This window comes from Macrotis lagotis, chromosome 1 (assembly GCF_037893015.1).
Source record: "Macrotis lagotis isolate mMagLag1 chromosome 1, bilby.v1.9.chrom.fasta, whole genome shotgun sequence".
Taxonomy (NCBI): domain Eukaryota; kingdom Metazoa; phylum Chordata; class Mammalia; order Peramelemorphia; family Peramelidae; genus Macrotis; species Macrotis lagotis.
In genome coordinates, this window is record NC_133658.1 from 23,363,341 (window position 1) to 23,391,327 (window position 27,987).

Below are 27,987 nucleotides of genomic sequence, written 5' to 3' on the forward strand. Positions count from 1 at the left end.
TTTTATAACCTGCAGCTTTTCTAAAATTGCTAATTGTTTCCAGTAGTTTTTTGGATGATTTCTTGGGATTCTCTAGGTAGTAGACCATCATGTCATCTGCAAAGAGTGAGAGTTTTGTCTCTTCCTTCCCGATTCCAATTCCTTCAATTTCTTTTTCTTTTCTAATTGCTGATGCTAACATTTCTAATGCAATATTGAATAGTAGTGGTGATAATGGGCACCCTTGTTTCACCCCTGATCTTACTGGGAATGCCTCTAGCCTGTCCCCATGAAATCAGAAATTTTGGAGGATGAATAGATAATGAGGGGAAATGATTCTCTGTGGTTTTGACCTGTTGAATTTGTGTTTGAGATATCAAGCCAGGAAATTGAATATGTGTGAGTTGAAATTCTGATGAGAATTTTTTTAGGGTTGTCTGTAGAGATTGGGGAGTTCTTTTGGTGAACATAATGCAACTCCTTAGGATGGATGGAAGCACAGAGAGTCACCAAATATTTATTGAACCAGGCACTAGGCTAAGTGCTAATGTAAATGTAATTTAACCGCTTAAGAAGCTCACATTCTAGTGGAGAGGACAATATGAAAGCAATTGTAATAGCATGTGGGAGAGAAGAGAGAGGGCCCTAACACAGTTCATCCATCTGGAGGTCCCGACACTGCCAGGGCTTCAGCAAGGAAAACTGAGGAGGAAGGAAGGAAGTAGGAAAACCAGGAAAAGACCCATCATGGACACTGGGAGGGAGAAAGTGTCCAGGAGGAGGAGATGGTTGAGAGTCAAAAGCCAAAGGCTAAATAAAAAAAGGTGATTTGGCAGTGACAGTAGCTTGGGGTGATGATTAGGTCAAAAAAAAAGGAGCCAGTGCTTGGGGGGAAACTGAAGATGAGAGAGAGGGAATGAATGAAGCTAGGATAGGAACAAAGTTCTCACATGCCAAGAACTATCCTTAGTAAAGAGGGCCACCTCTTTAGTAGAGAATAACAGGAGGAGTGAAGATATGAGGGGAATTTTGGTGTATGGGGGAAGCAGGAGAGAGAGCTTGCAAGGGACCCTCCCTCAGTTTTCCTAATTTTTTTTTTAGGTTTTTGCAAGGCAAATGGGGTTCAGTGGCTTGCCCAAGGCCACACAGCTAGGTGATTATTAAGTGTCTGAGACCAGATTTGAACTCAGGTACTCCTGACTCCAGGGCTGGTGTGCCACCTAGCCTCCCCAACCCTCAGTTTTAATAGTTTTTTTTTTTGTTATGGATTTGATAAATATCATCAAGCATGAGCATAAAATGGGTTGTCTATCAAAATATGAGCTCTTATTGGTTAGTTTCTTACATTTATATTAAATTTTAACCTAATAATGATAAAACTATCCTGTTTTGCGCTTCCTGAACTTTAAGATTGGCCCTCATCAATGTGCTTAATAGGTTATTCCCTTCAATCTGCCACCATACTCTTTGTCATCATCTTCCAAGGGTATGTTTAGATATGCCTTTATAATCACTAAAACTATGATCTCTTGTTAATTAGTGAATCAGCTGAGAATCCACCCCAATTCATTAAATATTGTTTATTTGAAAACTTGTAGAAATTTCATTCCTTATAAATAACTTCTCTCTATAAAGCAAAACTTTTAATCTCCTTATGAAGACAGGAGGAAATAGACTTCAGAAAAGGTGGCTTAAAGATCATATTTGTTTTGAGGTGAAGAATTCACCAGTCTGACTCAGGGTGATAAGAAAGGCTTAAATTTTCACAAGTTATTGCAAAAGTTCACATTGTTACAGAAAGTTCATAAATTGCTACACAAAGTTGACAGGTTAAGTTCTATGGAGAAGCAGCAAAGTCTGAGTTTCTCAAAGAACAGGCTGGTTAGCAGAAGTTGAAGTTAAAAGGCTAAAGTGCTTAAAGGGAAATGATGAAAGAAAAGAGGCTCCTATTAGCGCAGATCCAGCCTCATGGAGCCGGGGCCATATTGGTAGTTACAAGCTGGGAAAGGAGAAGTCAAGTTAAAAAGGAAAAGAAGAGAAGGGAAGGGGAGAAGAGGGGAGGGGAGGGGAGAGGAGGGGATCAACAGATCCAGCCACATGGAGCTGGGGCCATATTGTTCCAGCAGCCTGGCCAGATTAAAGAAAAGAAGTGTGAGCCTTGGGCCAGGAGTTTAGGAGAGAGAGAGAGTTTCTACTGGACCAGAAGTCCACTTAAACTCCTTTTCAGTGGGCAGGACAAGGCTGGTGCTTGAGGAGTGATTTAACACCTGCCTCCAGGTATTCTCCAATGTACATGCTACCAAAGTGGTCCCCCAAACAGGACTCAGTGCACATGAGTGGCATTCTACATATTAAGTGCCAAGCCTTGTCCCCCAAAGGATATGACCAAAAATTAGTGACAAACAACCCTTGGTCCAAGACTCCTGCTATTATATTAAGTCTAAAGTCAGCATGAAAGCCACTGACTATACAGTGTATTAACAGTGAAACGAAGAAGACAAAGGCTTCAATAATAATGACAGTGTTTCCCTCTGAGAAGTAGCCCAGAGCACCTCTAGCCCTCTAGAGGAGCTGATGTCTTAACTGCTGATGTCTCAGTTCTGGAATGCAACTTTCTTTGGCGAGCAGCCCGAGTTTTTCAAGAATTCTCTTCTTAATGTTTATTCAAGAGAGAGTTCCAGCTGATCAACTAGGATAGACTCTGTTCTTCTCTTCTCAATTTTTCCTTCCCACCCTTGCTTGGTTTTCATGACTTGCCTGTATCACTCTCCTTTTTTTTACCCAATTTTTCCTCTCCCTCCCTTACTTGATTTTCAAAATTGTTTTTGAGCTCTTCCCTAGCCTGAGAACGATTCTTACTTTTCTTGGAGGCTTTGGATTCAGAGGTTTTGACTTTGTTACTGAGTGTTGCTCTGAGTGTGTATTTTGACTTTCCATAGGACTATTTTCTTCTTCTGTTTGCTCATTTCCCCACTCTATGACTTGATTTTAACTCTTTCATAAGGTGGGGCTCTGCTTCTAAGGTGGAGGAAGCACTATTTCAAGCTTTTGAGGGTATTTTCAGCTGTTTTCAGGGATATGCCCCCAGGGACCTGCAAGTTCTCAGGAGAGGCTCTGACTGATCTCCTGGGCTTGTCTGTGGGTGACTACCAGGACTCCCCTCCCTCTGCCCTGAAGCCATGAGGAGGGTCCCTGTTCTGTTAAGGCAGCAAGCTCTGTTATCCTTCTGCTCCTTTTCCTGAGATTGGAATCCCAGACTGCAACCTGGATCTGAGTATGGGTGAAGCTTCAGAACCTTACCTCAGGGATAGTAAAGAGATTTCTGCAATCTCCTCTCACCCCCTTACCTATTGTGGGCTGAGAGCCCTGAGAGTGGCTGCCTGGCATCTCTCTGCCAGGTGGCTCCCCAAGCCTGCTCCTGGTCCTCTGGGGCTGAGTCTGTGCTGAGGCCTGCATTAGACTGGGCTCCCCTTTCACTCTGGTGTGGCAGAGTTTTCTTGCTGACCTTCCAAGCGTCCTTGGCTCAGAGGTCTGGAAACCTTCACTACTGCAGGACCCAGGTGCCCTAGGAATCCAGGCACCCTGGCACCCCAAGGTCTGTTCTTGGATGCTTTGTAGTAGCCTAAGTTGTACTGTGGGCCCTTTCTAACCCTGGTCTAATAGATCCTTCCCACAGATCTTCCAAATTGTCTTGGATGGGAAAATTGTTTCACTCTGTGTTTTTGTGAGTTCCGCCCCTCTAGAATTTGATTAGTCATTATTTAAATGTATTTGGAATAGTTTTGGGGAGAGCTCAGGCAAGTTCCTGCCTTTACTCTACCATTTTGGCTCCTCCCTGACCTCAACTCTTCTCAACACAATGAACAAAGATAAATCTTTTTTTTTAATTAAAATTTTTTTTATTTGTTTTTTTCCAACTACATGCAGTGGTTGCTTTCAGCAGTCTTTTTTTTTTGTTGTTGCAAGCATTTGAGTTTTACATTTTTCTCTCTCCCTTCCCTCCTCCTGACAGAAAATAATCTAATATAAACTATACATGTATAACCATGCTAAACTAAACTAAAAGATCCATATTAATCATGTTGTGAAAGAAGAGTTAAATCCAAATGGGAGGACAAAATCTAACAAGCATTAGAAAGAAAAAAGACATATGACAACTTAAAAATTGAAGATAACAAACTTTGGTCTGCATTTAAACTACACAGTTCCTTCTCTAGATGTGGAAGTTATTTTCTATCACAAATCTTTTAAAATTATCTTTGATATTGTATTACTGAAATGAATAAGTCCATCATAGTTGCTCATCATCCAATATTGCTATTAGTTGCATAATATTCTTCTGTTCGCTTCATTCTGCATCAGTTCATGCAAGTCTTTTCAGTCTATTCTGAAATCCCGTCCCTTGTGATTTCTTATAGAATAATAGTGTTCCATCACATTCATATAGCATATTTTGTTCAGCCATTTATTTGCTGGGCATCCCCTCAATTTCCTTTTCTTTGCCACTGTGAAAAGATTGAGTGAAGATAATTCTAAACTTGTGATGAAAATGCCAAAGACATGGAGTTTGAAAGCAGACTGTTTTCAACTTTTTAATTAATGTTTTATGTTTTTTCCCTTTTGTTCTGATTCTTCTTTCACAACATGACTATTATGGAAATATGTTTAACATAGCTTTACATTTATAACCTTTATCAAATTACTTGCTGTCAAGGGGAAGGGGGGAGGGAAAAAATATGGAACTCATAAGCTTACAAAAGGATGAATGTTGAAATCTATCTTTTTGTGTAATTGAAAAATAAATAAGAAAAATTACATCAAAAAAAGAGAGAACATGTTGTAGCCACATTGGTGGCCTGTGACTATAATCCCAGCAGAGGGAGGGGAGGCTGAGACAGTAGCCGGGTCTTGGCTCTTTTTTCTATCGTACTTCTTAATACTTATAAGAGTGCTTTGCATATGGTGAGCACCTGATAAACTCTTGTATATTAATTCAGTGAAAAATGTTAGGATGTTTTCTTTTTCCATCTAATACTAGGATTCTTAGGCTGCTGGAACAAAGACTGGGACAATGAACATTTTTACAATTTTTTAGTGATATTTAGTGGGATCTAAATTTTCCCTGTATATTTTTCCTTACCTGTCCCTTTTTTGTCTTTTTTTATAAGAACTATGATAATTTCATTGATATAGGGAATATTTTATGAGGAAACAATGCAAATTAACAACTGTTCTTCAATTTGAAGTTTTAGAGAAATGCCTGTGGTTATGGAGGTACTAAATAACTTGTCCTGGATTAGATTCGATAAGTGTATCTGAGGCAGACCTTAATTTGTCTCTACTATGCTATATTAGCTTTTTTTATTGATGTTTTAACTTTCCAAATATATGTTATGAAAGTTTTTTTTAACATTCATCCATACCTATGCATATTTCTAAGTTACTAAATTTCCTTCCCCCTCTCCTCAGTGGCAAACACTGTACTTACACATTTGTGTTAAGCATGTTTACAGGTTAGCCATTTTTGGTATGAGAAATTAGGATTAAGGGGACAATAGACAAGAGCTATTTTTGTAAAAAGCGAATGTAGTGTTCCTCAGATTCTGAAGGATTTTTGTTTTGTTTTGTTTTTCTTCTTCTGGATAGGAATGACATTTTCCCTAGCCGGTCTAATAGGGTTTGTCCTAGCTCTCTGAAATTCTGAGAGAAGTTGCTTCCATCAGCGTTGATCATCTCATAATGCTGTTAATGTGTACATTGTTCTCTTGGTTCTGATCCCTTTTCTCAGCATCAGATCCTGGAAGTCATTCCATCCTTCTCTAGAATATGACCACTTATGATTTCTTATAGAATAATAATATTCCATAGTATTCATGTACCATAACCTGTTCAGCCATTCCCCAGTTGATGGACATCCTCTTCATTTCCGATTCTTAGCCATTACAAAAAGAGCTGCTATGAATATTTTGGAACTTGTGGGATTTTCCCCATTTTTTATGATTTCTTCTGCGTATTGACCTAGAACTGGAAATGTTAGGTCAAAAGGTATGATCAGTTTTATTGCTCTTTGGGCATAGTTCCCTTTTGCTCTCCAGAAAGGTTGGATCAGTTCACAACTCTACCAAGAGTTGTGTCCCAATACTCCCACAACCCCTCCAACATTGTCTCCCTTTTTGTTATATTGGTCAATCTGAAGTGTGAAGTGATACCTCAGAGTTGTTTTAATTTGCATTTCCCTGAAAAATGGTAAAAACATCACTTGTACAAAAAATATTCATAGCAGCCCTGTTTGTGGTGGCAAAGAATTGGAAATTAAGTGGATGTCTTTCAATTGGGGAATGGCTTAAGAAACTGTGGTATATGTATGTCATGGAACACTATTGTTCTATTAGAAACCAGGAGGGATGGGATTTCAGGGAAGCCTGGAGGGATTTGCATGAACTGATGCTGATCGAGATGAGCAGAACCAGAAGAACATTGTACACTCTTAACAGCAACATGGGGACAATGATCAACCTTGATGGACTCGCTCATTCCATCAGTGCCACAATCAGGGACAATTTTGGGCTGTCTGCTATGGAGAATACCATCTGTATCCAGAGAAAGAACTGTGGAATTTGAACAAAGACCAAGGACTATTACTTTTTTTTTTTTTTTTTTAGGTTTTTTGCAAGGCAAATGGGGTTAAGTGGTTTGCCCAAGGCCATACAGCTAGGTAATTATTAAGTGTCTGAGACCAGATTTGAACCCAGGTACTCCTGACTCCAGGGCCAGTGCTTTATCCATGGCACCACCTAGCTGCCCCTATTACCTTTAATTTAGGGAAAAAAACGGATATTATCTGATCTTGCTATCTCTTATACTTTATGTTTCTTCCTTAAGAATATGATTTCTCTCTTATCACATTCAGTTTGGATCAGTGTGTATACCATGGAAACAATGTAAAGACTGGCAAATTGCCTTCTGTGGGGGGTGGGAGGAGGGAAGTAAGGTTAGGGGGAAAATTGTAAAACTCAAAATAAGTAAAACCTTCAAAATCAAAAAAATTTGCATTTCTCTAATCAATATTAGAAGTTTTTTCATATGATTATATATAGCTTTAATTTCTTCATTTGAAAACTGTCTATTCTTACTTATCCTTTGATCATTTACCAATTAGGGAATGACTAGCAAGCTTATAAATTTGGTGCAATTCTGGGGCGGCTAGGTGGCACAGTGTATAAAGCACCGGCCCTGGAGTCAGGAGTACCTGAGTTCAAATGCAACCTCAGACACTTAATAATTACCTAGCTGTGTGGCCTTGACCCTATTGCCTTGCAAAAAAAAATATCCTAAATTTGATGCAGTTCTCTATATAGTTTAGAAATGAGAACTTCATCAGAACTCCTAGTTGTGAAGATTGTTTCCCATCTTTCTGCTTTCTTCTAATTTTGGTAGCATTGATTTTATTGTTGTAAAATCTTTTAAATTTAATTTAGTCAAAATCATTCATTTTGCAGTTTATAATGTACTCTAATTCTTGTTTGGTCATAAATTGTCCCATTTCCATAGATGAGATAGATAGGAGTTGCTCTTTATGCCTAAATCCTGTATCTGTTTTGATCTTTATAATAGGGTGTGAGATGTGTCTGTGCTTAGTTTTTGCCATACTATTTTCCAGTTTTCCCAACAATTTTTCTCACATGGCATGTTCTTATGTTCTTGTAGATTACTGTAGTCATTTTACTGTAGTCATTTGCTGTGGTTTCTTTTGAACCTATTCTAATCCACAGATCCATTACTCTATTTTTTTAACCAGTCCCAGGCAGTTATGATGACTGCCGCTTTTTAGTATAGTTTTAGATCTGGTAGAGCTAGACCACCTTCCTTTACATTTTTTTTTCATCAGTTTCCTTGCTATTGTTGACCTTTTCTTGCTCCAGATGAATTTTGTTACTGTTTTTCCTAGCTTGGTAAAATAATTTTTTGGTAGTTTGATTGGTATGGCACTGAAAAAACAATTTCATTTGGGTAGAATTGTCATTTTTATTTTATTATATTACCTCGATCTAACCATGAACCACTGACATTTTTCCGATAGTTTAGATCTGACTTTATTTCTGTGAGAAGTACTTTATATTGTGTTCATACAGTTAATGAGTTTGTCTTGGGAGGTCGATTCTCAAGTATTTAATGGTGTCTATAGTTAACCTTAAATGGAATTTCTCTTTCTACCCCTCCTTTTGGGCTTTGTTGTTCATATATAGAAATGCTGATGATTTATGATTTATGTGGATTTATTTTATATCCTTCTACTTTGCTGAATTTGTTAATTGTTTCAAGAAGTTTTTTTAGATGATTTAGATCATATCATCTGCAAAGAGTTGAAAGCTTTGCTTCTTCATTGCCATTTCTGATTCCTTTAATTTTTATTTCTTCTCATTTCTAGAGTTTCCTGATCTATTTCAATTCATTCCCTGTAACTAAAGACTTTTTAAAAATAGAAATAGGTTCAGCAAAAAGAATAGTCCATACATTGACTAAATCCGGCATTGTATGTCAGAGTGCCTCACTCCCAGACCCACTCCCTTTGTCCCTGCCTTTGTAAGGTAGTAGGGAGAAACGTACTTTCATGTCTATTCTTTGGGGTCAATTTTGTTCTTTGTAATTTTCCATCATTTGTTTTTTATTGTTTTGGGGTGGTTATTCTTTCCTTTTACTTTGTAGTAGTCCTTGTGCATGTTTTTTGCTTAGATCTGTTGACTTTACTTTGTTTCAGTTAATGTAAGTCATTCCATTCTCTATATTCATCATATTTTTTCTTGTAACAGTTATGTCTTTCATTTTATGTACCATAATTTATTAGCCATTCTCTTATTATTCTTAGATCTTATCTACCATAAAAGTGTTTCTTTTTGTCAGGGACCTCAGTGCCAGCACAGGGTAAGAGGGTATTGTCGTTTTAACTGTTTTATTTGCCTCATTCCAAGTTGCCTTTCAGAAAGGCATCCTAATCCATGCTTCCACCAGCCATACATCAATTTCCTCCAACCCTCCAACACTGATTAGTCTTATCTCTCATCTTTGCCCATTTGCTGTGTATAATTCAAAACTTCATGATTGTTTTTAATTTATATTTCTCTTATTAGTTGTGATTTGTTAGTCAATAAGCTTGTATTCATCACCTGCTTGTGCAGGTGTTATGCTAAATGCTGATGATGTAAGAAAAGGTCCTGAGGAGCCCGCAGTCCAACTGTGCAAACAGCTCTGTTCAAACTGGCTAAATGGGAACTCCTAGCAGAGGTCAGCAGCATCGGGGAGAAGAAAGGGCAGCACACTGCATCTTCTTTTCTAACATTTCCAGTTTCTGCTGGTGAACCGTTTGATGGTGCCAAGTGTTTTCTTTTTCATCTCCTGCGTAGCTGTGGCTTCAGTGGGGGTGGGGACTTCAGGAGTTGCCAAGCCACGTCTTCATGGGGATCACTCTCCTGAGTGATGGCCTTGAGGCCAAGGCAGAAAGAAGGATGGGTGGTGCCCCTCTGGACTCCTAGGCTTCCCTGCCCTTTGGTGGCAGTGAAGTTGGGCCCTGGCTCCAGTGTCCAGGCAGCTCTGCTTGGTATTAAAAACATCAAGAGCCATAGAGATAAATGTATTGTTCCTTAATATTGTCAGTAACATCTAAAACCAAAAGCTAGCATTCTCTATGTAGATAAATGCTAAAGAGGCAAAGTAATAAGACTTCTGTGGTCTTCACTCTTATTTGAAATAATTATAGAAATGCTAACTACAGCAGTAATATAAGAAAAAGAGTGAGGGGATAAGTGTAAAAAAGAAGAAATAAACCTTTTTTGCAGATGATATGATGACTTAACTGAAACAATAACTGTGTCAAAGTTGCAGATTATAAAATAAACCTACATGAAATATCAGCCTATTTTGATATTAATAGTAGAAAGGAAACAGAGAAAATTCATTCAAAATAACTGGGAGTCTACCTAAGACATACAGGAATTATACAAATATAACCCCGAGGCTTATATAAAGCCAAACACCGTGGCAAAGTGTTTTATAAATGATCTCACTTGACACTCACAACAGCTCTCTAGGGAGAGGCTATTATTTTACACTTGAGGACACTGAGGCAGGGTAGTAATTAATTGACTTACACAAGGTTATCCATGAAGGATCTGAAGCTGTGTTTGAACTCACGTCTTCCAGATCCAATGCTCTGTCCAGTATTCCATCTTACTGCCTCAAATACTACCAAAAACTCTTTACAGAAATAAAAGCTTATCCACGTAATTAGAGAAATAGTAATTACCCATGGTTGGGACATGCCAATATTATAAAAATTACAATTATTTTATAAACTTCGTTTTGTTTGTTTTGCTAAGCAGTGGGGTTAAGTGACTTGCCCAAGGTCACACAATTAGGTAATTATTAAGTGTCTGAGCCAGATTTGAACTCAGGTCCCCTGACTCCATGGCTGGTGCTCGATCCACTTCGCCACCTAATTGCCCCTTAAACTTCTTTACTTATTCAATATCATACCAGACAACTAACCAAAACATTACTTTATATAGCTAAAGAAAGTAATAGAATTCATCTAGAAAAGTGAAAAGTCAAAAATTTCAAGGGAAATAATGAAGTGTCTACCAGTACCATATCTCAATCTAAGCAGTAATAATGCAAATAATTTGGTATGAGTCAAAAAAAACTGAAAGCTGAAAACAGAAGTAGAATAACTTAACAATTGTGTTAAGGACTTGTTATACAACTCAAACTGTGGATGTGTTTGGTTATCTGTTATTTATTACATATTTGTTTTTTAGTGTGAAGGAGTTGTGGAATAAAAACTAAGAGAGAAAAGGGGAAAAAGAAACTTAAAATACATAGTTCAGATAGTTATTCATGGACAATCAGAACGTGGAATTACTGTTAACTGCATTATATATTTTTAAAATAATTATATAATTGAGATTTATGGTTTCACACAATTTACATTTTCTGTTCTTTGTATAAAGATATGATCATATTTGTTCATATTTGTCAAGTTCTTAGTGATCAGTAAAATAACAGGTGTCACCTAGCTAGGCCTGGCAGGAATAAATAATGAGCCAGGTGAGGCTCTTCCCAAAGAGATCAGCCCAGGGGTCCTGCAGGCCCAGTTCCTGTGAAGCCCTGAAATCACTGGGTAGTATGCTTTTTAAGGCTAAGCATTTTATATCAGATCATCTACTAAATAGCTCTGTGATTTTTTTAACATTAATTTTTTCTTTCTTTTTTAATATTTTCCCATCCCAATTACATATAAAAATAAATTTTAACTTTAAAGAAAAGATTTGAGTTCCAAAATAGTGTGTCCCTTCTACTCTCCCTTCCCCTGTTTCTGAGATGATAAACATTCTGGCATAGGTTATATAAGTTAAAAAAAAATAAAAATTTCTATAGAAATCATTTTGTCAAAGAAAAGTTTTTAAAAAGTAAAGTTAAAAATAGCAAACTTTGGTATGTATTTGGATATCATCAGTTCATTCTCTGAGGGTGAGCAGTAATTTTCATTAGGAGTTCTTTGGAGTTGTCTTGAATCGTACTGCTGAGAATAACTAAATCATTCATAGTTCTTTATCATACAATATTGTGTTACTTTGTACAGCGTTCTGGTCCTGTTCACTTCACTCTGTGTCAGCTCATACAAGTCTTTTCAGATTTTTCTGAAATCATCCTCATTGTCATTTCTTATAGCACAGTGGTATTTCATTGCATTCATATACTACAACTTGTTTAGCCTTTCCTCAATTAATGGATAATTTTTCAATTTCCAATTCTTAGCCACCATGAAAAGAGAATAAAAATTTTTTTAGGTTTTTTTTTTCCAAGGCAAATGGGGTTAAGTGGCTTGCCCAAGGCCACACAGCTAGGTAATTATTAAGTGTCTGTGACCGGATTTGAACCCAGGTACTCCTGACTCCAGGGATGGTGCTTTATCCACTGCGCCACCTAGCTGCCCCGAATAAAAATTTTTGTACAAAAATAGTTTTGCTGTCTTTTGTGACATCGTGGTATTGATGGGTGCATGGTTTTATTGCCCTTAGGGCACAGTTTCAAATTGCTCTCCAGAATGGTTGAGTCGGAATTACCAGAGTTAATGCTGAGAACATTCTACACAATAACCACAACACTGTAGTTGATCAACTTTGATGGCTGCAACTCCTCTCAGCAGTTTAGGGAGCTTGGACAATCCTGGGAGACCTGTTATGGATAGCGCCATCCACAATCAGACAAAGAAAAAAACAAAGCCAAACTACATAATGGGGAATGAACATTTTGTTCACTTTTTAAAAACTTCTCTTATGTTATTCCTTCCTATCCCGTGGTTTTCTTTCTTTCCCTTAGTTCTAATTCCTCATACAGAAAAATGACTGATATATGGACATGTTTAACATAAATGTACATATACAGTGTTCCACTAGGCTGTTTGCCACTGAAGAGCGTAGGTAGGAATAAAATTGTGTAACATCCAAATATGCTTGTGGATGAATGTTAAAAAACAATGGTTGAGTCTATTCACAATTCCAGAAGTAGTGTATTAATGTCTCAGTTTTCCCTTCCAACATTTATTGTTTTCTGTTTCTGTCATTTTAGCTAATCTGATAGGTATGAGGAGATGTTTTGGAGTTGTTTTAATATACATTTCTCCATCAATAATGATTTAGGACATCTCTTATTTAACTATATATATATAGTTTTAATTTCTTTGTCTGAAAATTGCCTGTTCATATCCTTTGATCATTTACCAACTTGTTTTCTTAATAAATGTGATTCTATTCTCAATAAATTTAAGAAATAAGATCTTTATCAGATATACTGACTGTTAAAAAAAGTTTTCTTCCCTAGTTTTCTGCTTTCCTTCTAATTTTGGTTGATTTTGTTTATGCAAAAACTTAAATTTTAATGTAATCAAATTATCCAGTCTTCTTTAGTCCAAAATTCATCCCTTATCCATAGAACTGAGGTAAGCTTTTTCATGCTCTTCTAATTTATTTATGGTATCACCTTTTATGTCTAAATCATTGACCTTATCTTGGTATGCACTCTGAGATGTTGGTCTATACCTAGTTTCTGACATATTTCAACAGTCATTTAAAAAAAGTTAAGTTTCAGATTCTCTCCCTTCCTCAGTCCCTTCCCCACCCATTAGAAGGCCACCAATATGATCCCCATTAGATTTATGAAGTCATGAACAACATATTTCCATATTACCCATATCCCCCCCCAAAAAAAAGATACCCTTTGCTTTTTAGACAAGTGACTTACCTTCTCAAAGCTTGTTCTCTTCATCTTTGTAATCTGTCTTTTGGGCTAAGTTTTGCCTGGGACACTGTGCTTTCCAGCCCTGACATTCTTTGACTAGAGACTTAGCAAATCTCAGGAATAACTATGAAGACAAGTCTGTGTGGGAGGCAATCTGCACACCAAACTAAATTGATGGCCATCCAAGCAGCAGGGTCTGCCTACCTTTACTCTGTCCACTACTGGAAAGTGCTGGAAAGACTCTTGTTTCAGAGCTGCCTCTTCTTACACAAGGGGCCTCCTTGGCATATGTGAGGATTGTCCATGAGAGATGGAACCATCGAGTTAAATTAGCTACATGAGAATTGTTTAACAGTGTTGATCTAGGGAAACAATCTTTACAACTAATGATTCTGACAAAGGACTCATTTCTAAAATATACAGAGAACTGAGTCATATTTTTAAAACAAAAAGCCATTCCCTAATTGACAAATGGTCAAAGGATATGCAAAGGCAGTTTACAGATGAGGAGATCAAAGCAATCCATAGCCATATGAAAAATTGCTCTAAATCATTAATTATTAGAGAAATGCAAATTAAAGCTTCTCTGAGGTACCACCTCACACCTCTCAGATTGGCCAATATGACCAGAAATGATAATGATCATTGTTGGAAGGGCTGTGGGAAATCTGGGACACTACTACACTGTTGGTGGAGCTGTGAACTCATCCAACCTCTCTGGAGAGCTATTTGGAACTATGCCCAAAGGGCAACAAAAATGTGCATGCCCTTTGACCCAGCAATGCCACTACTGGGTCTATATCCTGAAGAGATGAGGAAAAAGGGTAAAAACATCACTTGTACAAAAGTATTTATAGCATCCTTGTTTGTGGTGGCAAAGAATTGGAAATCAAGTAAATGTCCTTCAATTGGGGAATGGCTTAGCAAACTGTGGTATATGTATGTCATGGAACACTATTGTTCTATTAGAAACCAGGAGGGATGGGATTTCAGGGAAACCTGGAGGGATTTGCATGAACTGATGCTGAGTGAGGTGAGCAGAACCAGAAAAACACTGTACACCCTAACAGCAACATGGGAGGGATGTTCAAGCTTGAAGGACTCGCTCACTCCATCAGTGCAACAATCAGGAACAATTTTGGGCAGTCTGCAAAGGAGAGTGCCAGCTGTATCCAGATAAGGAGCTGTGGAGTTTGAACAAAGTTCAAGGACTATTCCCTTTAATTTAGAAAAAAAAAGCAGCTATCTTATTGTCTGATCTTGTTACCTCTTAGACTTCTTGTCTCTTCTTTTAAGGATATGATTTCTCTCTCATCACACCCAATTTGGATCAAGGTACAACATGGAAACAAAGTAAAGACTGACAGATTGTTTTCCTTGGGAGGGTTGGGGGGAGGGAAGTAAGATTGGGGGGAAAATTGTAAGACTCAAATAATATCTTTAATAAAAAAAATTTAAAAAACTGTTGATCTAAATAGAACCCTCATTCTCAAGGTTGCTGGCCTGTCTCCTGAAGGATGTCCTGTGAAAAGGCTTCCCTTGAGTTCCTGAGGGTCTCTAGGTATTCTTTGATCCCAGGGAGTCCTGGCTCAGTGAGATCCAGAGCCTTTCAGAAGAGATTGGTCCAAAGGAGACCAAGGATAGTCAATAGAGAATGTGTAGGATTCACATGCCTTTCCAATCCAGTCAACTGAGTTGTTCTGTTAGTATGTTTATCTTGAACAGACATTAAAGATGGAAGCTGAAGCAGAGGTGAATTGAAAAGAAAACATCCAGCTGGGCCCCATTTTGGAATTGGGCAGAGGTCGGTGATCTCAGGATGCCCCTTGGTCTTTCATGCCCTCTGTCCCAGCCCTCCTCTGGGGTTTCACAGGAGGCTTCCCCAGTTTTCCCAGGTAGAGCCAGAGCCCCACATGCTCAGTCAGTATAAATTAGCCCCTCCCCAGTACCTTGTCTGTCTTTCTCTCCAGGCACTCATTTGCTTCATTGTCTTTTTTTAATATTCATATAGTAATAATGTATTTTTCTTCCCAAACACTGCTCTCAATTAACTCACATAAGTTAGGCTTATTCAAGATACTTTTCTATTTGCTCTTTTCATAATGCAGACTTCTGAAGCCCAACTTGGTGGATGACCAGGGAGCAGACTTGCCACCTCACCCCTTCCCAGAGCAAGAGAGAATCACCATGCAGAAGGCAATAGCTCAGATAGCTTAAGGGCCACCGACTGTCCCTTCCTTCTTCCCCTTTGGCCCCAGCCATGGGTCTAGCTTCCAGCATTACCCTCTTTTTGGGGGGCTCTCAAAGTTAAGAGAAATACACAGTCAGCTCTTTCTGCAGAATGACTGGAACGATTTACAACATAGGAAACTTTCAGCTTAGAAATTAGCATCCAAAAAGTTTATATGTGTTTTAAAAGTTGGTGGTTTAGAATTTGGAATTCATTTTTCCATGGAAACAGTGATAGAAATGATAAAGACTTTTGTGGAGATTCCGAAGGGACTTCTGGGCACTTTCAAGGGCATTAGAGGTTGATAACACTGGTTATTATGTCTAATTTCATTTTATGACTTAATGATTTTCCTTTTTCTGAATACAGATTGATCATTAACACTATATGCTTCATAGTCATGATCAGGGTCACTTTTTGGGCACACAAATGGAATGGAGAGAGGGACAGAGGGAGAGAACAACAGAAGAAAGAGAAATTGTCTTGCAGTAACTGAGGATGAAGTGGAGAAACAAAGGGAAGGAAGAAGGGAGATTAGAGATGTGTTTGTGCCTGTGAGAGAGAAACTGTGTAAACTATAATTAATGAGCCATAGGGAAGAAAAGAGGTGATGGGGAAGAGACTTTGGTTAGACAGGGAAGAGCCTTGGTTAGAGTGGATCACATAGTTTGTAAGTAATTTTTGATTAATATAAGATGGCCTTAATCCAGGGAAAACCTTGATGTATCCTTTAAAGGGATCTAAGTGTGTCTCACTATGAGTCTAAAGGAGGTTGGGGAATATATTCTTCCTACTGTTGAAATAGGGCAGTGAGGTGACACAATGGAGAGATGGCTTTGGAGTCAAGAAGACTCATCTTCCTGAGTTCAAATCTGGCCTCAGACACTTCCTAACTGTGTGATTCCAGGCAAGTCACTTAAGTCACACTGTTTGCCTCAGGTTTCTCATCTGTAAAATGAGCTGGAGAAGGATATGACAAACCAGTCCAGTATCTTTGCCAAGAAAACCACAAATGGGGTCATGAAGAGTTGGACAACAGCACGATTGTTGTAATAGTTAATATTTCATAATTAGCATTAATTGCTAATTAAGTTGATGAACAAAGTTTCTAGTTTGCATTGGTAAAGGAATCCTTAACGAGAGTACACCAGCTCAGTGAAATCAGAAGTCTAAACTAAAATCTGAGTGTTAGGATTTAGGGCACAATGTTAGGGACTGTGTTGCTGTGACAAACCAAGGGAAATTAATAAGTTGCTTTGTAAACTATTAAGCACTCTATCGATGAATGATGCTGTTACATTTTCAGTGCCCCTGGAGTCTTGCAAGATGATAACTTGGTGGGTTTACATCATTGAGCATTCATAACAAAAATAGAGTGGAAAATGTCTAACCCTAACATTTCAGATTTAGGAGTATTTTTTCCATTTGTAATTGACATTTAAAATAAACTTAGTTTCCTATTTGCCTTTTTAGTATCTTTTATGATGGTCAGTTGCTTGAAATCTCTCCCTTCCCCCCCAACACTTTTTTTTAATTCTTTACATGTTGAGAATGCTCACTGTCAAACTTCTTTGGGTGAGTGAAATAAATGTAATGTGTGCTTACAAGGCTCAGGCTAAGGCTTTTTACTTGAAGTAGAGGGAAGATGACTAAGGCAGTAGCATTTGTGTATCCAGGCTGCTGGTGCCTCAACTCTTAGAATGCCAGGCTTCTTGGTGAGCACATAGAATAATAGTCCTATGCATGGAGGAGATTATTTTCATTTTCAGACTAACATAGAATCTTATTGTTGGGGCACTTGGAGGGACACACACACACACACACACACACACACACACACACACACACCCCCCACTTATTCCAAACTTCTGTCTCTTTCCTTGAGATACCAGAGAAGAACAGTGGGTTTATTTAGTTCATGAGAGTGGAAAGTCATGTTGAAAACAATGGAAATGTCATTGTGATTTTTGATGAAAAAAGATTTGCCTTATTCCAGATCTTATTTTTAAAAGATTTTTGTCTTTTGTTTTGTCATTTTAAAGGAGTCTTATGGAGTTAGTTCACTCCACTCAAGTCACCAGAGATAAAGATGCGAAATGTATACAAAATGAGGTTCAATCTGAAAAGCAAAGTACTTGTTAAAACACCTGGAAATAAAAGAATTCTACATTAAAGAAGAAATCTGAGTGAAGATAGTAATGGCAAGGTTGTTGCCTGCTTTAGAAGTGGGTATGGGGTATAGGGGTGAGGGGTAAAAAGCAGGAAAGAAGAATGGGAAAAAATGGAGCTTTTAAAGGGATCTGGGAAATCTGTCTGAAATGAAGCATCTGGAATAACAAATTTGATTCTGCATTTACCTAATTCATCTAGTCCCAGTCAAATGGAATTGTCCTCTGCATTTGGCTAATAAGGATTCACTTCAGCAAACCCTAAATGTTTTTTCCCTTGAAGTGGCTCTTTTAAGTGCTGGCTTACAAGGATGTCTCAGCCTCTAGAAGGGACGAAATGCACACTCAAGTAATACCTGAACAGTGGACAAGGAAATGATGCCATACTTAGGAGAGATTAGAGGGGGACCTCTAAAAGAGGGGCAGGGTATCCTAGAAGCTTCCTGGGAAATGTGGCAGCTAAGGGCTAGAGGGCTGGGGGCAGGAGACAGGGAAGGAAGTTCAGAAGGGCACAAGGAGATGGGGGGGCAGGATGAAGTATACATGAATGGAGAACTAGCAGCTCTAATCTCAGAATTTAAATCATCCAACTAAGAAGTTAACTTGAACTCCAGAAGACAGAAAGAACTGGGCCTGTGGACTAGAGGGAAACCAGCTTCCAATTATAGAAGGAGGAACTCGCCGGTAGCACCCAGAGCTGTCCAACAGCAGAATGAACATCTTTGAGAGCAAAGGGAGAGGAATTCTGCCTGATGTTCAAGCGAGAGACTGTCGGGAATGGAGGTGAGAGGATTGCTTCTTGCATGCGGTAGGACATTGGTTCCACGACCTTGAAGACCCAAGGCAGCTCTTCAGGTTCAGTGCTATGACTTAAGCCAGTGATATGATAGCACCTGCTGTAAAAAACATCAAAGGAAAACCAGGAATGAATGGAACTGAAACCTGGAATGAGGGTGCTTGACGTCAGTCATTGGCCCAGCTGGGATTGCGGCACTTTATAATTAGATTGGCTGAAGTGGCCCCTGAGTGGTCATTCTCAAGAGTGTGCCCCAGCTACAGCTGAGTGAATGACCCAGAACCTCATGGGGCTTATGCTTGGATGCACAAAGGAGCTCCTCTGGGCCTTGAGCAGAAGAGCTTTGAGAAGTACCCCCACAGCCAAGGCTGACCTGGATGGGCAGATGAAGACAAGGTGAGAGCCCTGCTAGATTTCAGCATGGTGCGTTATGTCTAAGACCCTGTCCTGTCAGTGCGTGATCCTGATGAGGTGTGTGTGCATGGATGTAAAACCACTTGTAGATGTGAACCTGCCCAGACCAATCCCAGCCACTGGGGCTTTTATTTGCAGAACTAGACCCAAGTGGAGTGTCCTGGACCAAACTGTCGCTTAAGTATTGCTACTTTTTTTTTTGTAGTAAAAAGTACCGTATGCTTCCTACCTTGAGCCAGAATGCACAGCTGCTGTTTCTTATCTTCCAGAAAATTTTCATCAACTTCTCTGTAAAGAAGAATAATATGGATTTTAAAAAAATCATGTTCGGCTTTCAAAATAGTAGCGATCTACTCCGAGCTTTAGAAATAGACAAACCAGGCAGGTAGCCCCTTCCCTGACCCCATTGTGGAGGGAAGTTGCCTGGAATGAGAAGTTTCTCAGCTTAGCAGTGACCTCCAGGCTTTGACTTTTGTTTTGGGGGTAGGTGACAGGCTCTGTGGCACCCAGTGATTCATTTGTCCTTATTGGTCAGCTATTATCATTTATTGAACACATGGTGTGGCTGTTGGGGTATGTTGGATCCTAGGGCTGTTATAAGGAAGAGGCAAGCCCTGCTCTTTGATGTTTGTCCTTCATTCTCAAAGAAGACATCAGGGAGGTGATGCCATGACAAGCACATGAATTGGGTTGGAGGCCAGGGGTAGCCTCACTTTCTCCTCCAGAGTCCTCTGGGTCCAGTGGCCAGATATGAATCAGGATGACTGGAGATGGCCATGGACGCCAGGCAGTCAGGGTTAAGTGACTTGTCCAAGGTCATACAGCTAGTAAGTGTCAAGTGTCTGAGGCCAGATTCAAACTCCCATCCTCCCCAAATGATAGCCAAATGAGGTAGATGGGACAGCAATACACACACACACACACACACACACACACACACACACATATATATCTTCACATCAAGCAGCAACATAGTAGAACCAACTATATGAAAATGAATGAAAAAATTGCAATGGAATTTCTAAAATCCAAATGTGGGAGGAAGCCTTGTGGAGACATGGGTTTTTGTGTTGAAGGAGTGGGGGCTTTTAGATAGGAGAAATGCCATTTATCAAGTTTGAGACCAGGGACCATGAACTATTGGCAGGTGAGAGCAAATTGACTCTTGTGATTGGGGGATGGAGCACAGGTGAGGTAGAGTGCTCAGCAGCTGTAGGTGTTTCACACGGATTGAAAAGATAAGCTAGAACTCCAGAGTGGTGCTTTAACTTCTTTGGAATTTCTTTTTCCAATACCCTAAATGGGAGGCCATTAAGAATTCTGTGAATGGTCATTTGGCAGAGCCAGTATCTCCAAGCAGAATAGTTCTCCAAGAGTCCATCTTCTCTAAGTTAATATCTTTCTAATTTCTAGTGATGTTGAAATGAGAGATTTGTTGGGCCATTTATTAACTATTTATTAGTATAACATATATGTGATCTTTTTAAATGTTCTCTTTTCTCTCAGTGGGTTTTCTGTCTCTATTTTGGCACCAAATGAGGATTTCCTTGGTTTACTTCTAAGAAGAGTTGAATATTTTTTCACTTAAACTATTAATAGATCCATTTCCAAATGAGTATGTGGAAGTTTTATTCATGATTCTGGCAGGAAAAATACTTTTCACCTGGATTGTCTGCTTAATGTAGGCTAAGACAAAGAATTGACCTTGACTATGTAATCTGGAATTGGTTCTTTGGATGCCCTGCTAGCCCTCCAGCCTTCCTTCATTGATTTGCCTCCCAGAATTACAGAGAAAATAAATGAAAATTCAGAGACATCTAAAACAAAATTAGTTGATTTAAAAAAACTTGATTCCTCTTCGAATATTATGTTTTCTTGTGAAAAATGTAACTCATCTTTTTGCTCCATCTTGTAACAGAAAGATGACAAGTTTGGCAACTTTTCATCATCCTTTTAAACTATTGCTCAGATCAAGATTGGCCACTTTTCAAAGGTGGTGCCAAAATCATCATTAATTTACTCTCAAAAGGGAGAAGGCAGAAGGTAGACAAGTCCCTACTTGAAAGATTTATAGTCCAAAAACACAGAGTAGGTGTTAAATGTTGGTTTTAAATCTGTGTATAAAGGTCAAGGAGACTTATTGAGGACCCTAGGCAATGGGGTTTTTCTAGGGGTTTCCTTGGATGTCATGGACAGACCCCTGTTGTCATTTTGGATTTGATTTATTAAATGTATAGATTTCTAAGATGCTGTTCTAAAAAGTCATGGCATGTTCTTAAGTCTTGTTAACCCTGTGATTTTCCTGTTTTAAATTGGAAAGTTTTCAGTTTTGTAGTCCTCCTTTAAAAAGATAAAAACCTGTCTTAGTCTGAACTGCCTAGGAGCTCACATCAATGCAGGAGACAACATGCAGATTTTTCCCAGAGGTGAGAGGGAACCACTGGAGGTGATTGAGCAGGGGAGCACTGCAGTCAGATCCCAGGTTTAGGAAGATCATTGATCCAGTTGGAGTGGGGAGATCTCGTGCAGGGAGCCCAGGCTGCAGGTTCCGATGATAGTCCAGACAGGGTGATGAGCCTGCCCCAGTGGGGTGGTAGGAGGAGAGAAGGGCCTGGTGTGAGAAATCAGCAGGAGCCTCGGTGCCTGGGCAGAGGTCAGTGCCCAAAAAGGGAATTCATCTCTTCAACCAGACCCCAAGCCTGGGGTATCTCCCCTTCTGATACTCCTGGGCTATCAGCCCACCTCTCACTCCCTCTTCCGCTCCACAGCTTCCTGGTTTGACAAGAGAAGTGGCCCCTCCTAGAGGCAGAAGCTCGCCTCTCTGGCCTGGATCCCTCGCTGTTTAGGGAGAGGACAAAGGACCTCATCTGTCGACCAAGAAACACTTCCTTGGAGCCATGACCCCTGTTGGGGGTGCCGTTTGAGGCTCTCACCAGAAGCTCCTTGAGGACAGGTGCCATCTTTGTCCTTTGTTTGCATCTACTGTGTTTGGTGGGGACCTCATAAAGGTTACTGATTGCTTAACATAAGGAGTCTTTACAAGTTTACTTCCCCTCAGCCTTCTGTATAGGGGAGCATGCTTCACCTTGAGGAGCCTGGTTAAAGACAATTTTGATTTAGGATCATGAATTTATGGATTGAGAGTTGGAAGGGACCTTGGAAAGCCTCTCATACACTCCCCTCCCAATTTTACAGCTGAGGAAATTGAGCCCAGAGGAAGTGAGAGATCCAGGTGTGAAGGCAGGTCTTGACCCCACATCCAGGCCTGGTCCTCCCTACACTGTGATCCTGCCATCCCAGAGGGTATTTATCAAATCAACCCACCGACGAAATACCTCGGGGGAGCTCTTTAAAAGAATCTCGTGGCATGTACTTCCTTTGAAAACAGACCCAGCCTCCAGCAATGTGTTCTGTGAGTGGGGGGGGGGGGGGGCTTTAGTTTGCGCTTCCTTCGCCCTCTAGCGGTGGGCTTGGTAAATGGGCAGTGCAGTGGCACCGAATGGGGTGAGCCAAGGCTGGGCTTGGTTTTTAGTCAGGACTTCTCTGTCTCTGCATAGGAGAGTTGACTAAGGACCCTCCCAGTGATAGGCCTCCTACCCACAGAACTGATGGTCACTTCTTCAAAGTGTCCTTGAAAAGTTGTTCATTTATAGCAATGCTGCCTTCAATCAGAGAACTGCTCTCAGAGTCTAAGGAACATTCTTTTGAGTAGCCAGAGTGCTGGTAAATTCTTTGATGGTGGATCTGATTTTTTTTTCTTTTTGGATAGCCAGAAGTCATTCAAAACTGATTCTGGTAGTCAGAATGGATAATAACATCTTGAAATTTAAAAAAAAAATTGTGATTGTCAAGCAATGCGATATATTTTCTAGAGTGGCTTATTGAACTGTCTCTGAAGGCACTTTTTAGATGTGACATCTTCATTGGAACACATGAGTGACTTTGCAAATTAACTACTTTAAAAGAATATACATTTGGATGGATAAGTCCTGTTATGTTTTGTATTTAATTTTCTTATGTTGTAAGTAGTTGCCCTATTATGATGTCTTGGTGCCTCTGCCCTTTTTCTTGACCCTATCTGGCACTTAATCCAAGGGCAAAATATGACTGGAAGTGGGAATGATTCAATTGGAGGTTATATTTAATAAGATAGATTATTTTACTTTAGGGACCACAACAGTCTGACTTGCCTTAAACATGTCCCACACATTTGGATGGTTAAGTGAAAGCTGGGTGCTAGTGTTTACTTACACTTCTCTGTGCTTAACACAAGAGTCCATGTTGTCAGTTCAGATTGACATGTACCTGGGAACTCCAAGTGCCAAACTAGAAGGGCAAAATGTCTAGAGATGATTCATGGGGAGATTAGCATTCTCTGTGTGCTAATCCTTCCTTTGACTTTGCCTTAGTCCACACAGGGAAGTTTAGTGACCAAAAGGAAAAGAAAAGTGCCAGAGACCCAGGCCACCTTTGGACACTTGAATTCCTGTCACCTGCACAACCAGACACACACACACACACATATCATAATCACACACATTCACATACACAAACATATACTACATTAACACATACCATACACACACTCACATTCGCACATACACCTAACTAAATACATACTCTCACACACATACTATACACTACATTCACACACACACACACACCCCTATTTGGGCTCCTCGTAATATCCTAAGGAAGTGTGCCATTTGCTAAAGCACAACCCTAGTTGTGGGACTACTGAGACATGAGCTCTTCTCCAAAGAGAAGGTTCTGTTCAACCCGGACGCCCTACACATTTTTAGCATCTCCTTTGTTCTTACTTGAGAGTTGCTACTAAAACTTTGTAGCAGATTGACTGTGGTTTGGAGGATTGTTCAAATAATAATTTCACCATGATCGTGTTGAGTCCATTCTGGACCTGAAGGAGGAGAGATGTGATTGCTGGCCTCTAAGACTTATGCATATCATTTCATAACTCCTTGGCAGCCTTTTTACAAAATGTCATAGTTTGGCATTTGTCTGATTTTGAGGCATTTAAACCTTGATGTTCAATATCAAACTAAAGTAATTTTCCTTGCTTGTTTCTTTGAGATTTTTTCCCCCCATGAATAAATACAAGCTGATTTGAACTAGCTTTGCTATTACAATTTCTTGCCAGAAACAGGCATATGGAGGGGTTTGGAAGCTCAGCCCCTTAGCTTGGCCTTGCTTCTCCATGGCACGATCTTTTTCTCATGTCATTGGAGCCATAGGGGCACCATGGCAGATGGACTGCTGAGCTCTAGCCCTTTGGTATAGCTCCTCAGACCGTTTCACACTTGCTTAGTGTCCCAGGAAATCTGCAACAACCTAAATCTTCTGTCATTTTTTTTCTTTTTTGTTTCATAGAAAACTTTTGTTTTTACACTAAAATTGTTTTAAGAGTATTAGTAAGGCTTCTTCCACATCCCATCTCAGTTGAATCCTCCCTTGTGACAAAGTGTTGTTAAACTCAAAAGGCACTCCACACCCAAACAACTCCACCTGTCAGCAGAAGAGAGTCCTCATTTCTTTCATGGGTCCAAGATTGCTCATCCCATCACCAAGGAGTGTCTCTGCAGCTCTTCACTTGACTCTCTCTCATTTTACCAGTTCACATGTATTTTAAAGCATAATAATTTTTCCTTACATTCACCTATCACAGTTTGTTCCTCTTTGAAGTCTCTTGTCTCAAATTCTTAATTAACATCAGTTTGTCTGGGGGAGTCATGTAATGTTTTCCAGCCTTAGCATAAATACCTGTTAAGTGGGAATGATAATAAAGCACCTATCTTTCATGCATGTTAGAAGGATCAAGTGAGATAATGTTTATGAAGTGTTTTAGAAACCTTAAAGTTTTATGGATGTTGGTTATGATTATTATTAATTGATTGGCAGCCTTGGTTCTTTTATTTTCTGGATCCTTTTTTGAAATCCCCATAATAAGGAGTTTCATATTGAGTAGAAACCAACATGAATTTATGTGAACAAGGATGGTTAGAAGCATAGAGTCAGACTGCATTGAAGTAGACAGTGGGTATACACTGCTAATGTGAGTGAAAAGCCCATCTTTCAGCTTTTCTCAGGATTATTTCTGGTGCTCTTAGCTCATGGGAAATCATTATGTAGTTTTAGGATTGTCTTCTTATAGTCTTGTCTCATTCTTCAAGCAGTAGGGTGATTTGTTCCTCCTTCAGTCTTAAAAAAGGATTTGATTGATTTCTCTGGCCCAGACAGATAATTCAGAGCATTGACTTTTCATTGATAGGGAGGAATCCACTTGCCATTTGTTACATCTGCCAAGTGCTTTTCAAGCAGGCGAACACTGTAACATGCCTTTTGAACAAGGTAAAGGAAGTTACTGTGAAACAGTTTATCCAGTATGGCACCTTTCATCCCAGGAGTCTTTCTTAGTCCTGCTTTGAGGCTATTCTCTTGCCCATTCTTGTGTGGTTTCTATGACACTGGCAAACAGGCTTGCCAGTTGTCCAGTAGATGACCTATGATTAAGTGGTGGAAATGGAGAGTGCTTTAGCAAGTGTATTTGGTTCCCAGGGGAATGATCCATGCCTCCTCAAAGAAGCTAGGAGAGAAATTTCCTGTTGGATTGGCCTGTTTATCATTAGTGATGTCCATTGTAACATAAGTAGAAGTCTCAAATTTTGTCTTCCCTTTAGCAATCTGGTTTTCCTCCTTTACATATACATATGTGTGTGAATGTGTGTGTGTATGTATTAGGAAATGGCACAAATTCTTCATAAGGATGGACCTAGGTTATGAATCATGGATTTGGAGCTAGAAAGAACCTTGGAGTTCCTCTAGTTCTGGGATTTGTTGCAGGTTTGCCTCCATGGAAAAGGTGATTTTTTTTTTATGCTTGTCTACCAAAGTAGGAACATGGAAACAAGAAGGACAATTTTTAGAGAGCAAAGTAGATGATTGCTAGACATAGAGCCAAAGCCTCAATTGAATTCTGACTCCCTCATGTTCTCTCTGTGTAAAATTGGCTTTTAAGATTCTGGTTACAGAGTTGGAAGGGACCTCTGAGATGTCCCTAACCCAGCTCCTTCATTGGGTGGATGAAGAAAATGAAACTGAGAGCAATCCCATTCCCTTCCTTTTGTCTCCAAGATCATTCTCTTTACCACCAGGCATACTTTCTCAACTTGTGTTCAGTCTCTCCTTGCCCCCTGGCAGTTTCACTGCTGTCTACAAACTATCTCTTCTCCATTCTTAGAAAACCCTCTCTTGATTCCTCCATCTCTGCCATTTCTCTCCATTTTGTGAATAAACTCCAGAATCACAGCACTTCCTTTCTTTTTCCTCTCTTCTGAAAACTCTGCAGCCTGGCTTCTGACCTCAAAACTCAAAGTAGAAGAATTATTTCTCAAGTCTAGGGATCTCTTAGTAGCCTTATGTAATCCTCATTCTTCCTAGCTCTGCAGGCTTTGAAAAGCTCTTCTCTCTAGATTGTTCTCAGTCCTTTCTCCTGGTTCTCTTCTTCCCTGATTGACCACTCCTCAATCTACTAGTGCATCCACTAAAAATGGGAGACCAGTCTGTTCTGGACCCTGTTCTTGCCCTCTCTTCAGTTCTTTGGGATCTCATCAGTTCTCAGGCTTGTACTTCTCATCTCTATCAGTTGATTCTCAGGTCTTTGTCCAGCCTTAATCTCTCTCCTGGTTGCCAACTGCCTTGCCTTTTAAACATTGGATGTCCCATAGGCATTTTAGATTTAACATATTCCAAACTGAGCTCAGTCCTTTTCCCCAAATCCTATTCTTCCTGACTTTTCTCTTTACACCACCCTCTCAGTCATCCATGCCAACGCCCCTCCCCTGTCTGATCTGTTGCCAAGTCCTATGGATTTTGTTGTTGAATAGCTCTTATAGGACTCCTCCTCTGACACTAAAACCTTGGTAGAGTCTTTCATTATGCCTGGATTATTGCTAGAGCAAATGGCTGGGTCTCCTTGTCTCAATGGCTAGGTCCCCATTCTAGTCTATCCTCTACCGCATCTAGCATAGTGAGAGCCAGGTCTGACTGTGTAATCCCCTATACAGTAAACTCCCAATGGCTCTCTTCTAGGATGAAAATCCTTCCTACCCTGGCCCTTTCCATTCTTATTACAGCTTACTCTGTGATCCAGTAACATTAGTCTTTCTAACTCTATGAGGCATCCCTATGCCAACTCGTAGACAGAACTTTCTCGTCTCTCTTTTAGGTCTCCCAGCTTCCTTCAGATCCCAGCTAAATTCCCACCTTCTGATCCTGCTCAATCTTGGGGCCTCCCTCTGAAACTGTTTCCAATTTATCCTCTATGTGTCTTGTTTGTGCATGCTTGTCCTCCGTTGTCTTCCTCCTCTCTTTTGCCTTTCCTTTTGCCTTGTGCCTGGCTCACAACAGGTGCTTAATCATCAGTGTTGTTGCCCATTGCCAAGTGACGTGGCAGCTGGCTGCGGGCAGTGTTCTGTTCTCTCTGCCCTACATTTTTCATTTAAAGGACTCTTTTTGTAAGATATCACATGGCTTGGAAGGATAGAGCCCTTGGGCACATGTAGGAACAGTGAAGGCAGAATGTCAAATACCAGCTACTAGGGCCGGAGAGATGTTCTGGGGAGAGAGCACTAGCCTTATGAAATATATTTTTTAGCTTCTCTTGAGGTAGCAAACACAAAGAAGAATCCTGGAGTCTTTGTCCACCATCTGTCCTGGCTGTGAGATGTAGGACAAGTCACCTACTTTCTTGGAACCTCCTTAACACTGAGTCTGCCTCTCTGCCTGTGTTGTGATCCGATGAGATAGTATATTTAAAGACTTTGTCTTTGCTCCTGCCATCTGTTTAAACCAGCTGTTTTTTCCCATCCTTGCCCTCCCTTCCAGTTTAGCAGAAGAGAAATGCTGAGTGATTAGCTGTGTGCCCCCGACCAGCTAAAACGTAAGTGCTTTTCTGTCTAACTTGAAGGAAGGGAGGAGAGCAGTGCCAGCTAATTCATCAGAGAAGGCATCAGGGAGTAGGTGAGACTTGAGTTAGGTAACATTTGAAGCATGGCCAAGAATGAAGGAGAAAGCCTGAGTATGACGTGGGG

At 39.9% G+C, this 27,987-nt stretch overlaps 1 protein-coding gene across 9 annotated transcripts in view; it reads left to right on the top strand.

The window, feature by feature from the left end:
• The window catches only part of PAIP2B (poly(A) binding protein interacting protein 2B), a 67,556-nt gene that overhangs the window by 17,288 nt on the left and 22,281 nt on the right, over window positions 1–27,987 (top strand). Inside the window, exon 1 of one of the 9 annotated variants that reach the window (XM_074195933.1) lies at window positions 14,694–15,815. The exons of 2 other annotated variants lie outside the window; for them this stretch is intronic. Coding sequence is in view for 2 of the 7 variants with exons in the window: in XM_074195918.1 (XP_074052019.1) it covers window positions 15,724–15,802 (79 nt within the window). In the remaining 5 variants the exon portion in view is untranslated. 6 more of the 9 variants (XM_074195918.1, XM_074195919.1, XM_074195936.1 and 3 more) reach the window with 6 other exon arrangements.